The sequence below is a fragment of the Nestor notabilis genome, unplaced genomic scaffold (genome assembly GCF_000696875.1).
Source record: "Nestor notabilis isolate BGI_N333 unplaced genomic scaffold, ASM69687v1 scaffold26094, whole genome shotgun sequence".
NCBI lineage: Eukaryota > Metazoa > Chordata > Aves > Psittaciformes > Psittacidae > Nestor > Nestor notabilis.
This window is the reverse complement of record NW_009926448.1, coordinates 1-14,394: the sequence shown is the minus strand read 5'-3', so window position 1 is coordinate 14,394 and position 14,394 is coordinate 1. Positions and strand designations below refer to the sequence as shown.

General features: G+C 43.5%; 2 protein-coding genes across 2 annotated transcripts; one reads left to right on the top strand and one right to left on the bottom strand.

The window, feature by feature from the left end:
- Window positions 1-213: 213 nt before the first annotated feature.
- Window positions 214-1,725, top strand: ALKBH2 (alkB, alkylation repair homolog 2 (E. coli); the record flags this gene model as incomplete). Its single annotated transcript, XM_010013541.1, has 3 exons — window positions 214-412; window positions 516-821; window positions 1,596-1,725. Coding segments are annotated over 3 exons (635 nt in total), but the record flags the coding sequence as incomplete, so codon positions are not given.
- A 2,992-nt stretch (window positions 1,726-4,717) lies between these two features.
- Window positions 4,718-13,347, bottom strand: USP30 (ubiquitin specific peptidase 30; the record flags this gene model as incomplete). Its single annotated transcript, XM_010013540.1, has 11 exons — window positions 4,718-4,982; window positions 6,021-6,129; window positions 6,608-6,827; window positions 7,653-7,733; window positions 8,335-8,421; window positions 9,135-9,194; window positions 9,915-10,009; window positions 10,273-10,315; window positions 11,034-11,132; window positions 12,005-12,108; window positions 13,165-13,347. Coding segments are annotated over 11 exons (1,346 nt in total), but the record flags the coding sequence as incomplete, so codon positions are not given.
- Between the last annotated feature and the right edge of the window lie 1,047 nt (window positions 13,348-14,394).

Sequence of the window (14,394 nt, the reverse complement as noted above, 5' to 3'; positions counted from 1 at the left end):
TTCCCCTGGGGCCCGTGGTTGATTCAGCAGCACCATGCGGCGGGGTGCTGGTCCCATCCATCCCGTCCAGTGAGATAGCGAGGCAGTGCCAGGCCCGAGCGCTTTGTTGGGACAGAAACACTTGAAGGTTGTCACAAGCATCCTGTGGTCCCACGAACTGTGTAGAACTGACCCAGAGCTGGCTTTGATCCTTCTCATTTCTTCTTTAAACAGGTGAAATGACAAAACTGCATGTGTTTGGCAAATGGCATGACATTCCAAGGAAGCTGGTAACCTATGGAGACCCTGAGTTAACATACACGTACTCGGGTGTTACCTTCTCTCCTAAGCCATGGATCCCAGTTCTGAACCACATCAGAGAGCGCATCACTTCGGACACAGGACACACGTTCAATTTCGTGCTTATCAACAGGTATGTCTGATTTCTGGTTGCATCAAGCAGCTTGTTCAAATGAAAAGTTGCTGGTGCAACACTTGACACATCCCTGAGGAGCTGTTTGACGTTCGTTTGACAGATACAAGGATGGTGAGGACCACATAGGTGAGCATCGAGATGATGAGAGAGAGCTGGTTCCCCGCAGTCCCATTGCGTCCGTGTCCTTCGGAGCTTGCAGGGACTTTGTCTTCAGGCACTGTGCTTCCCGAGGGAAGAATGCAAAACGCCACATCAAGCCCATCAAGCTGCAGCTAGCCCACGGGAGCCTGCTGATGATGAAGTACCCCACCAATGTGTACTGGTACCACAGCCTGCCCCCCCGCAAGAGGGTGCTTGCCCCAAGAGTCAACCTCACATTTAGGAAAGTGATGACTATAGCCAAGAAGTGAATTGTTCAGCAATCAAGCCCCAGGGCGTTTGACTCTGAAAATAGAAGCTTGCTTTCCCAAAGTAACTCAGTTTCTCATTCAAACACTGTCTTTGGTGATCCAAGGTACAAACTAAACCAAGAGAGGAGGCAGCATTCTTGGTAACATGCTAATAAAGACTGCGAGTGCTGATCTCAAATGCCAGGAATACTTTGTGAAATGCTGCTGTAGTTCTGCTGATACATGTTTTTAATGAGTAAGACCTTTGTTTTACTCAGGAGGAATTTTGTACTCAACTGATCTTCATCTAGCCAGTTTTCCCAGAAGATCTAAATACTCTGTAGCCTCAAGGTAGCCATGAAACAGTTTATAAATACTATGAAGTACAAGGTGTGATCATTTGAAGCTGATGCTGTTCAACAGGTGTCACTTTCTTGCCTGCTCTGTCAATAAGCTATAGTTTGCTTATTTTTTCAGAATAAAATACAACTGAGACTGCCACGAAGAGGAGGAGTGTTAAAATACGGATATAGTGAGTGGAGCAGGGCTGGCTGCATGTTTTACAGTCACTGTGTCTGCAGATACTCCTCTACCTTCTCTGCTGAGGTGGGAGTCTGGGATCTTTTGGTCAGTGGGAAGGAGGAAGCTGTGCAGGGAGAGGGTCCTTTGTACAGAAACCAGGCAGCGTAAGAGGACTTCCTGGGAAGAGACTGGGTTGGACCATTTACATGGACAATGCAGTGGGAAAGGCTGTGCCTTCTGAGAGTGTCTTTCTAAATAATTATCCCTAGGGATTCCATTCTGACTACCTGGAAGCCATCGCCTTCCATGCTCACAGTGAATCCTGCAGGAAATGAGGAAGGACCTTCCAGAGTCACCAACAACAGGTCTTGGGATGGTGAGTACCGAGCAAGAACGTGAATGACCCCTGTGTAACCAGGCTACAAGCACCTGAATTAGTGATGGGCTCTGCTTGTAACTGCTGGGTCATTAGGGCTGTGGAATTAATGTCTGTTTAGACCATTTGGAGTGGGTACTTCCTACTCTCTGCCACAGAAAATGCTGTGTGTAGGTAAAAAGCTGCATGAGCCCTGCTTATCCAGAGAACTTCTGTCACACGTGCCACATGCAGTTTGGCTTAGAGCTTGGTCTTCACTTCAAGACATCACCACATGTGAGCAGCCTCCTTTTTAAATAAGTTTGTTCTTTTATTGCTACTGTACAGTTACAAAAATACCCTGAAGTGAAAACACAACTTCAAAAGCAGTGCAGTGTTTGACTATAATATCATACATCTTAAATAATGCACAGAATAATGCAAACACAGGGATGTCATCTTGGAGCTCTTCTCTCATGGTCTTTTACATTTTATTAATGCCTTCTCCACCATGAAAGCTTGTAACAAGCACCTGTGTTGATGAGCCTCATGTGCCTGCACAGAACCCAACAACTTCCAAAGGTGAGGTTGGGTGGCAAACATCTGCAGAGGTGTCTGATGCTCACAGGAGCTCGGAGTGTCCAGCACAGCTCAGGGCCAAGGTGCTGATCCTCCCTTCCTCACACCAAGGGCTTAGCCAAGACCATCTACTCCTTCCTACCAGTGAAAGGTAGAACAATGCTGGCTACTCAGCCCTCATCTTTACAGCTCTTGAGGAAGCTCCTGGAGTGCATCTGCAGCTGGGTGCAATGGAGTAGTTATTTATCAGTGCTTTCATTCTCATCAAACAGGCCCCTGTCCCAAAGCAGCTCTACACAGAAGAGAAATACATTGAACACAGAAGCTGGCAGCAACACGTGGCTCTATGCCCCTGGTACAAGCTGCCAAATGACAACTTAGCCCATTGTGTGCATATGTTCTGACCCACCTCCAGCATTGCCGCTTTCTAACCCAAGTGCCCTGTTCAGATGAACCTCTCCAAAATTCAGCTAAAACCCCTAAAGAGACCATTGAGAACAGCTATGGCAGAATACACACTGCTGGCAGTGGAAGTGTTTTGAAGTTGTGAGGTACAAACGGGAGACCTGCTGGAGCTGGGTGCTTTGGGTGTTTAGTCTTCCGTGACTTCATAGAGCTGCACACCAGAGCTGCCCAGGATGGAGGGAGGGCTTTCACCTTCCACAAGTCCATTAGTTCTTAGTTCAATGGCCCTATTTGGCATTTTGCATCCTTCTGGTGTTTTTTTTATTTATTCTAGTGTTTTCCTCATTTTCCATAACTTAAAATAGAAAGGTTAAAACCATGCTACAGCCTAGCACAGACAGGGAGGCTCCTCAGGAACTAGTACATCAGTGGATGTATAGGCTAGTTTATGAACTCTGAGCATTACTTGGAGCAGGAATTGTGATCCATGCTCTGGAATGATGAGTTCTGTAAATAGTTTTGCATACACATCCATGACCACTGCTGTTTTGGCTGGTTTGAGCCTCCCATGGAGGAGCACAGGATGCCTGTGAGCTTTGGGCAGCAATATGAATACATGAGGTACAAAGTCGCCCTAAAAAACTATTAAAACAGTTGTTAGCATTTGAAAACTTAGTTGCTGTTTTACACTGGAAAAGCTCGTCTGATGAATTAGGCTTCTCCTCCTCCAAGCTCACAAGGGTAGAAAAGAGCAAAAAAGAGCCTACAAACTTTATCCCTGGTCATTTAAAAGCAGTCAAAAGGATCGGTTTTGCTGCTTCTCCCTCTGTGCTTTGTTTGGGGTTTACTTTTCTTTTACACCTCACGCAATCCAGAGCAGCAGAGTGCAATTCCTTTCTATTCCTGCAGCAACCTGTCTCTCATGCAGCACCACCAGGCTTTTCGGGTTGCTGCATGACTTCCCCAGGCAAGCGAGCATCCCTAACCCCGACTAAATCACACCATCTCTAGCTTCCCGAGGGGGTTGCTCTCAGCTCACAGTCACAGCCAGCACAAGCTCAACAGCAAGGTGACAGCACGGATCTGAATGGTCTCTGAGAAACAGCAGTTTTCAGCATTAAAATAGGAAGGGCAAGTCTAGAACACCAATTACAGTAGCCTTGAAATCACAGCATTAAAAGTTGTAGTCGATACTACAAGCAACTGTATTCAACAGTCTCAGAGTGACAAGGAAATGACAATACTGGTCATCAGCAAACGCTCCTGTCTCTTGAGTGCAGCCATATTCCAAAGATACAGAACAACAAACCAGGGGCTCAGCTAAAATAGATTAAAAAACATATATTTTCTCCCGGACAAAGGAAACTGCACTTTGAATCAGCAGAAGTACTTCTGTGCTGTCTGAAGAATTAAAATACCAGGAAGATGGTATGAACAGGGAAGTTGGGGTTTGGATCATGCATGTTATGTAGAGATGCCTCACTTCACTGATTAGCTGGAATATCACAATGATTCCGTTAGCAGTTAATCCCATCACTTTGAGACGTTTATCAGAACACAACAGACACACAGTGGACTCAGACAATGGTAGATGAGCTCTTCAAATAGGCTCAAGGCACTTTGTTTCTTAAATCATTGCCTTTGATAGCAGAAGCTTCCCATCAACCACTCCTGGGGCTGCCCTGTTCAGAAACGTCTGCAGTGAAATGTGTAGGATTAAGCATCTCCCTTTGAAAATGTGCCCACATGTCAGAGGATGGAACACAGCCTTGGGAAGCCTGTTTGCAATGTCTGTTTCAGAGCCGTGGTGTTGGCAAAATTACTACCTAACAGAATAAATACTCCTTTAATACAGATCTACCCCGGGCTGCACAACATCAGCAGACCAACTTTGGTACAAACACAGCTCCCAGCAGGAGCCAGCCACTGCCATAGAGGAGGGGAAGGTTAAAGGGCCTGTGGTGGGTTATTTGCATAACAGACAGGAGGTGCTACGTAGATCTCATCAGAGGAATTCTGTCAGGTTTTGTCCTTCTTCACCACTTCTCTTCGTCACTCTTCAGCCTTTGACTCCAGGCTGTGGTGCTGTACCCTGGAGTGAACACGCTCATAGAACAGCAGGTAGGCGCTACAGGAGAGGACCTCCTGCAGGCTGGCTTTGCGGACGGTGTCGTCTGAGATCCACAGCCACTGGCTGCTGACAGCAAACGGGCTGCGGGGGGAAGGCGGGGAGCGGCGGTAGGTCACAAAGTGTCCCGAGTGCATGTCGCCGTGGTGAACCACCACTGCCATCAGGCGGTAAAGGTACACGGGGGAGCTGAAGGACACAGAAACAGGAACGGGTCAGCAGCTCGCAGGGGACACACCCCAACCAGAAGCAGCCCCAGTTGCTTTGTCTTCAGCTGCGGTTCCTTTCTAGAGCAAAGGGATGCTCTAAGAGACATGCTGCCTTGCAATTACTTTTCCGTACAGCAAGTCTTCACTGCAGTGCTGCCTTATTCTATTTCTGAGAAAACCAAACCATTCATTTAAGAGTTCATGGTTACCATGTTCTGTACAGTAAGATTTTGCAGCAGCGTGTTGCATCAAACCTGCCAATGTGCCACTGTTACAGCACTGTTATTAGACAGAAAGGCTATTCTAAAGAATGTGTTTTTAACCAGAAAGAGGTAAAATTGCAGCAGGTAACCCACAGATAACAATGGGAACACTTTCAAGGACTCGCTCCACAGCTGTCTTCATAGCATTTGGAACAAAACGCTTCCAGGCTTCTTAATTCACACAGTGATTGTGGGAATTGTCATCCCCACGGGGAAAATACCCAGTGGCAGATGGAAGAAGTGGCACAGGACTAAGTATACGTTGGTCACCAGCATGAAAATAAGTGAGTGTTCTCAACGGCGAAGAAAACAGATTATCAGGGGAAGCACCAAGGCAGATTTACTAAGTAGAATCACGGCAGTCCTAACTTAAATCAAGCTTGTTAAATATAATGTTTGGGAAAAATCTGTAAGAGATCTATGGATTTCTTGAAGTAGTTTTAAAATCAGAGTAAGAGGGGAAAAAATGAAGGGGTAGAGGAAAACAGCAGGAGTAAAATTATGGCTATTCAGAAGGGTGATTTACTGCACCATGAACCAGAGAAAGGAGGTTTTGAGTTTTGCTTCCAGTATGCTCTGCTGCCATGGAGAAGTGGAGCCAAAGACAACCACCAAAAATCAGCCAAGAGAAAAGCAAAGTATTTCCACATAGGAGCTAAATTCTGTGACTGTGCAGCCTCAGAATAAAGACAGAATAAAGGAAGACATAGTTTGAAGGGGCAGAAGTTACACGACAGGGCACAGCTCTAACTTACCTGCATTCTGGGAATGCAGCAAGTGGAAAAGTTCCAGAGGACATTAAAAATGAAGAGGGGCAGGCACCATTCACAAAGTGTGGTTTAGTGCCTGATGGTTTTTCTGCACCTGCAAGAGAAAGGAGGCAGTAATTTATTAGCATGCTACTATTAGTATTGCTAATAACAGCGCTTCGGTTCCTGCAGCACATCACAGAGTACAGAGGTGTTTCACTGACTTTAATTTGTTACATATCACAATCCCTTAGGAGATGCCATTCCCAGCATCTTTCTAGGCTTGTCCTGAAGCCTAAGAAGACATCACTAACAAGATCATCCCTAGGACTTCCCAGTTCAACATTGCTTCATCCTTTGGTGATAAATCCTGTGAATTTTATGCTATCTGGGAATTCTTGTTTGTTTGTTTGTAAGTTCTTTTAGTATTAGGATCAAATTAAATTACCAAAAGAGAACTGTAAACTTGGAGCAGGGGATGCTAATGCTTGCTGGGAAAGGGATTTCTACCTGTCCTCTTTACAGAGGCCCAAATAAAGACATTGCCACTGAAACGCAGAAATACCTGATCTATTTTATTTCAGAGTAAGTACCTGCAGGTTTCACTGCTATCCCATCCTTCGTTCCAGGTGCTGTCTCTTCAGAGCTTTTCTGATTCAGCTCAGTCTGGCTGGACTTGTGAACAGGAACGTGGTATTTGTAGATGTCCATGATCAGGAACTCATTGAACTGCACGTGTTCATGACGCTTCAGAGGAGTGCCTTGGTTTGACCAGCTCAGTCTTTGCAGATGGATACACAAACACTGAGGGAGCTTCAGCAGTATTCCAGAGAAAAGGAGGGTCAAAATACCATTGTCAATGAAAAGAAACTGCTGTGCAAGTTAAAAGCGTACTAAAGGAACTGGTGAGTCTAGTGGATAAGGAAGTGCCTCACTGAACTGTTCCCTTCTGTGCTACTAGAAGTGTTCATTCCAATTTGTTGGAGTGAATTGTAAGACATTTGCTAGTACTCAGTAAGTAATGGCTTTGTACAGTGAGAGTACGAGGGGAAAAAGGCCAGGGAGTTACAAATGTCTGACATTCAAAGCCATGCCAAGGTTAACCTCTACCGATAAGTGCGTATTACTCTTGATGGCACTGAGGATCTTAATTGCAGACCAGTGCCCTGCTGTCCTCTGGGTTATATTATTACACAGCAAAAAAGAAGAGCTTCTAATAGAAATTACAGTCAGTTTTTAGCATCATATTCACTTGTTGAAACCAGCTGTATTTAGAACATTTTAGATTTCTTTCAAATATGCAAAAGAACCTACAAACACAGTATGAATATATATGAATCACTTCCCTTGCCAAGGAAATCAAGAATCAATGCAAGACTGAACTGCTGCTAAGCCAAAGTCATGTTTAAGTGTTTTGCTGAATAACAGTAGAATATTCATATTCTTTAAGGTAGAGACTTGATGTTTGGCTGAACTGAGGCCTTAATGCCTACAAATATTTGACAAGTGAGCTTACTTTTTTAAGTAGAACATTAAAATACTCTAATACCAAGAACTGGACATCAAGCAAAAAGATGAAAGGAAGAAATGACTGTATAATAGGATTTAACATAGATTTGGAGGGTTAGCTTGACTCACCTTTCCCAACTTCAATTGCTTAACAAATGTTGTTCTCTGGTTTTCTATGCTCTGTCCATTCAGAATCCCTTCTGCCTGAATCTGAAATCAAAAGAAAAAGAATAAAGGCATTTGATTACCTGCTGTTTGATTACACATGATAGTGCAGGTCTGCACACTGCAGACAAGCAATTCTCTGTCTAGAACTACACTTGGTGCATTAATAACACCCACAGTTTTCTAGGAACTTTAAGAATAGTTGGTCTATCCTAATGGATCAGAATTTTAAGCCAAAATCAGGCAAAAAGCAGCATTTACAGAACAAGCCCAGTGCCCAGGTTTGTGTGTAGTCACACATCAATGCTGTTGGCTTTCAAATGAGCCACTCTGGCTCTGTGCTGTCATCAAACTACAGGCAACTGCAAAATACTGCTTCAAATACCAGAACGAAAACATTATCCAAAATACTATCTAAATAATGGCTGGTAATTACAGAATAAAATACTTGTCAGTTTAGTAATATTAGTAATAAACAAAGCTTCAAATTATTCTGTGAGATAAGAACTCCATTTTAAATAGAGGAAGTCCCAGGCAGGCTAGAAGCTTTCCTACAGTCGTGGAGAAAGGAGCAGAAAACCGAAACCTTAACTCTCTCAGCAGCTTCAGATTGAGCTAGAAGGTTACTTAAATGAAGAGGACATACTTTAGTGCAGTTGTCACACACAACATCCTTCACAGATTCCGAGGAGATGAAGTGGTGGAGGCAGTGGTCCAGCGTCATGGGACGACCCTTAGCACAAATAAAAGCCCCAGTTACATGCAGCAGTTTTAGGGTACATGACACTTGGTTTTGTGACAGGATTTTTCCTCGTTTCTTCCATAGAAACTACAGATTTGTAGACTCATTTCTTGAGAAAAGTGACTAAATGGCTTCGAGGGTAGAACACTGATAATGTAACTGTGGAAATTCTTCTTTGGCCTGGGTTAAACATGGAAAACATTCCAGCCTGTGGATAAGAACAATAACTGACTCCCCCCAAATCTACAGTGTTTTGTCATTCACTGTTTTTCAAAGAGCCAAAAAGAAACAGAAACAATTTCCAGTTGAAATCACTCAATCCAAAGGCCTGTACTGGGTAACTTGTGTGCTGTCACCGCAGACACAAAGCACCCCAATATCACCTCCCAGGACTGCCAGAAACAGCCCTCAGGATATGATCTGGTCTGTTCAAATGACACAGAAAGGAGCAAATACCCCACCAGGAGAGACAGAAAACTCTTGGTGTCAACAAAGTCACGCTTGTACTAACTGGCAATTTGTACCAATGTGTTAGTGATGAGGTTCTGTATTAGCACAACAGGATCTTTTATAAAAAGGCAAGAAAAACTGTAGCTACTCATTTACTCTTAGGCTGGAGCATCTTAAACAGGGACTAATGAAGCTAAAGCTGTGACAACAAGGCAATAGGCAAGACTGGCTTGTGGTCAGGCAACGATACGTACCCACACAGTTGCTGGAATGCTCAGTGAGAGACTGTCAAAGGTATCGTACCTCACAGGACTCTGCACAGAAATATTTCACACATCCAGTGAGCTAAAATTTAGGATAATCCAAATAAAACAACCCCAAAACACCCCAACCTCAGACAAGATGAACATATGCTCTCCGCTGTCCATCATGGTCAGTGGAATGGGGTCAAACCCCTCCACGTTCCAAGTACCAAAGGTGCCACTTCGCCTCTTTCTGTCCCTTGTTTGCAAGGGTTTGAGAAGTAAAAGTACTAAAGTACTAAAGTAGCTGTAGGTCCTCCTACAGTTTGACCTCTAAATGAGATTCACTTTCTGTATGTTTTCGTTATCCAGGTTATCTTCACTTCCTTCCTCTGGATAACTGGACTGCAACTGAATTTGGCTTTGCATGTGCCACCTCAGCACTGTGTGTGGAATGACTAGTTAGTCTTACAGCACTACCCACGTGAGTGGATTTTCAGTACGTGGTAGCTGTGGGACTGAACACTAAATATCTATTATTCAGCTATTATTCTGTCTGCTAAGACAGCTCTTATCCCCACAAAATGGATCACACTTAATTTTCTTCTGTATATTTGGTGATACATTCTTGTTTACCACCAACACCATAAGAAGTACCTGAAAAAGTAACAGCCTGAGCTGTCAGCCCTGCAAATCTTTGGTGCTGAAACCAACTCTGTCAGAAACAAGGGATGGTGGTTTCAGAACCATCCTTTTTCACACACACCGATTACCAGCCACAGATTCTCCTACCTGGTGTTCACAGTGTTTGCAAACCATGTTGCTGGTGAGCCTTCCATGAAAAGGATGTGGAGATTTCCAGTGATTTGACACAAGGGGAAGAGATCCTGAAACACAAAGTTGAAGTTGTCCTTTTATTTTCAATCCATCTTGTGTTCATGGCTATAGTTCCCACTTTTGGTCCACTGTAATAAAAGTAACTGCTCTAAAACATGTTCTGTCCCACTGACACGTAATTAATGGGGTCTTTTTTACAGCTGAAGAGATACATTTCAGTCCAATACAGACAAAGATCAATTAATATTAACCCCTTAATAAACACATTGACTACACTATGAATTATCACATTTCAGAATGGAAAAAAGCATACCTCTTGTTCTGCAGCTTATTTGCTTTTGGGTTATTTCTGGCTGCTACAGAGGAAGATAAAAGATTTCATTAACCCTACCTTAGAAAGCACTGAGTATTAAATATGTTCTTATTTCACCCCAACACACTTTTCTGCCATTAGAACAATTGTGTGCATTTAGTGTCTCTTTATATTTAAGGCCAAAAAACCTGGTATGGTACAGATTTATATCTGACAAAAAGCACATTTCTAATAAAACGGATAGTTAATCTGCAGAATTCTCTGCCTTGGAATGCTAAAATGAAAGTATTACAGATTTTATAAACCTTTTGTATCTATTTTAGACAAAAAGTGACAGAAACTTCCCATCTGCATGAAGTTTACCACTAAACTGGAGGTTGAGATAAATTTCACCTCCAAATGGACTATTCTGTAGATGTTTATTTTGTCATTTTCAAGCCTCTTTCACGGGTCAACTCTTACAGATAAGTGTGCTTAGACGGACTGCTGTGCTGTGGCTGTATTTCAATCCCTATATTCAATGGACTTAGGAATGCCAAAGCCCTCATGAAACTGGGATCACTATAAAGTCAGTGTAAATTTACTTATGGAAACCATTTTTCATGCTTTAGATTCCCTGCCCTATGGATTCATTTCTACCAGAGCACTAAAGAAGAGCCTTGTAAACATAATGAAACATCTTCCATTTCTAAACAGACACTTTATCCTTGACACACTTAGGAATGGAGGCAGCTTATGAGACTCCTGACAGAGGACATCACCTCCAGCGAGTGCACATCGAACAAATGTGTCACACGGGGCTGACGATCCCGTTCGTCTTCTAGTGAAGAGGTAAGGACGTGAAATAGTTCATGAGCATCCTATTAAAGAGAGGCATAAGACTTAGAGGAAGCAAAACCAAGAGGTATCAAAACATACAGCAGCATACAAAGCATACACCAGTATCAGAAGTACTGATACACAAACAACTACAGCACTGTAGTAGGAAATGAAGGGAAAAATTACTGCTTAGAGCCCACCTTGTATATTAATAGTAATTATTTGAGCATCTGCTGCAGTTTTGCCAAACAGCTCTTTCTGTAAAGCACAACTTCATAACAGCACATGATTAAAAATATTCTGGGCCATGTAAACTCACAAGGAACTAAAACACTTGGAGAAAAAAAAGGAAAAATGAATGCAGAAATGCCTGCTTTCCTCGACTGGAATAAAAGCACAATTGCAATCTATGCTGTTTGCTTTGGCTCTGAAATAGAAGAGAGAGAACCATGGTTTATCAGTGAGATAACTGATGGAGTTCATTGGCCCCTGCACTTAGGGGCTGAAAACACTGAAAATCTTGGATGTTACATGTAACTAAATTTGGAAATGCCAGTGGAGTCCACCCCTTGAAGCAGGGGCATAGCCCCGTTATCTACAGTGAGGTTAGGGCTCTGTCTGTTGAACTTCAATATTACTGGCTGCATTGTACCAGATCTGAAGGTAATTAAGTATGAGGTCCTGAAGCAGGCAGGGTTTCCATGGACAAATGTCTAAGCAAACTGAAAACATCATTCATCAAACCATGTATGTTTCATGGTTGTTTTCCTTCACTTTTTAAAGCAAACTTCACCGCAGCAAAGATGCAGATTTGACACTCAGGGCTCTTAGTATTATCGCTTCGATTTTCTCTTAGTCCATATCTGAGCACTGAGGTGAGCATCAGGCAGTCTCACATGAGTTCTGGACTCACCTGCTCTTCGAAGGAGGAGATCTGCCACCTGTACATTCTCAGAACTTCTAGCAGGCAGCTTGCATCCAGCACATCATCTTCTGCTGCCTCTTGACAGGATAAAGCTGGAGACGGTGCATGTATAAATGTCAGCAGGAGCCACAAAGAACAGTTACAACACAAACCTTTCATTTAGACCGTATGTCACTTATGCATCATAGAACTGATGACAGGAGAGTTATTCTTATGACAGGTAGGCAATGACCATCAAACTAATGTGATTAATTACCATTCCCATCTGGCGCAGGCTGACTGACCTCATACTATTCTCCTCAGCTAACACCTAGGCAAAGTGAATGGTCTCTCAACTATAATATAAACACTAATAATAGAAACACTGTCTGGAAAGACAAGTTTTTACTGGTGGATTGGGTAAAAAATGGTACTTTACGTGGCACAGAAACCTTTACATGCCGTGTCATCCTTCCACCAGTTAAATGTACGCACTTGACTGGCACCATTTTAGTATGAACAACATCCCGAGACACGAATACTTCCAGTGGAAGTTTACAACAAAACCCTGTGAGAAAAGCCACATTTTGAGTGCTTAAATAGGTAACTGATCCATGAACTTGTCACAGGGGCAAGTCTGACACAGGCTACCAAATGGGGCCTGGAGGCTTTAACATTTTTATCCAAGATCATACGAAGGATCTCATTTAACAGTCCCTGGTTTGGGTAAAATAGCAAGCTTGGAAAAAAATCCTTAAAATTATTTTATAATGCATTCTTTTATAGAGAATTCTGAGTGCCCATTTAACTGTGATAATATTTTCCTATTTAATTATGCTGAGCCCATATGCTGGTTTAACCCTTAATACTCTGAAGAGCAAATACGTTAAAGCCTGTGGCACTGGGTTCCATAACCACATTTTGAGCACCCCTGTTGCCCTCTGCCTCAGATTATTCAACCTGCTGGCAAACAGCTTCTCCAAAGCAACGTGCATGATGCTGGGGTGGATGCTTCTCCATTGAATTCAATATTTAAATTGAAATTAAATTAAAAAGAGAGTACAAGGCCACAGGAGCTGCATTTCTTTAGGAAAGGAGGTGAGGAACGATAACATTTATGCTAACTATTTCCTTCTTAGTTAATTGCAACATGGAGAACATTGAAGTACCTCTTAAGAGACGCAGCAAGGTGACTGACAGGTACTGGTGCTCAGTGGACTGGCTCTGCTCTGTCTTGTACTGTGCTGTGAATTCCTCCAGCCACTTGATGAAAGACGGGCAGGAGGACAAGCCTTGCAGCAAAGAGTTCATGAAACACGTGTTTCCCAGGTTCAGAAGGCCAGGTACGAGCCCTGCAAACAGAAGTGAGGGAGTTGACAACATAAAGTCTAGGGAAAAGTGGCTATTTTTCAGTAGCAAGTGTTGAGATAGGTATCAAAATGCAATTATCTCAGTTTATTTAGTACTTGTACCCAAGGAAACCAGTGTACAACAGCACACTGCAACGTGCTTTTATATCCACGGTGGTCTCCGAGACACCAGTGTCATATATTTAGATTTCCCTGGAAAATACTCTTTTTTCCCTGGTAGGAACAGATCTCTACCAGCAGCACTAAGGCTCAGCATTATCTGCACGTTACCCTACGAACTATAGCATGTTGGCTTACAAAATATGTGTAGGACGCCCCAGTTGTGCAAGTTTACAGGAGCCCACAGCGTCAGTGCTGCCCCATTGCAGCTTCAGCCCGGTTTGGTGCAGCTTTCTCTTTGGTTCAGATCAGCAGTTTGTGATTTAAACTCCTGAGATGCCAGGGATTGATAAGAAGTATTTCTGTGCAGCTCTGCTCAGCACAAGACCTTCCCTTCTCTTGTGCTAACGTTCAGCAAGGACACGTTTGTTTTGCATTCCAAAATGCCAAATAAAGTGTGTTATCTGCAGCTTGTCACAAGATGTGAAAATATGTCTGGTGAGTCAAGGTTTTAGAAGAAATAAGTGTGAGTAGGGACAGGACAAGGGGAATGGCTTTAACCTGCCAGAGGGGAGACTGAGATGAGCTCTGAGGCAGAAGCTCTTCCCTGTGAGGGTGCTGAGGCGCTGGCACAGGGTGCCCAGAGAAGCTGTGGCTGCCCCATCCCTGGCAGTGTTCAAGGGCAGGTTGGACACAGGGGCTTGGAGCAACCTGCTCTAGTGGAAGGTGTCCCTGCCCGGGGCAGGGGTTGGAGCTGGAGGAGCTTTAAGGTCCCTTCCAACACAACCCAGCCGGGACTCTACGAAAAACGCCAACTGCACAGTTAATACAGTGCGTAAGTAACAAGACCCCTCTGCTCAACACCTCTATTTAAATTGGCTGCACTTCCAAACAGGACAGTGACCACAATTTATCCTGCCACCATAAAAT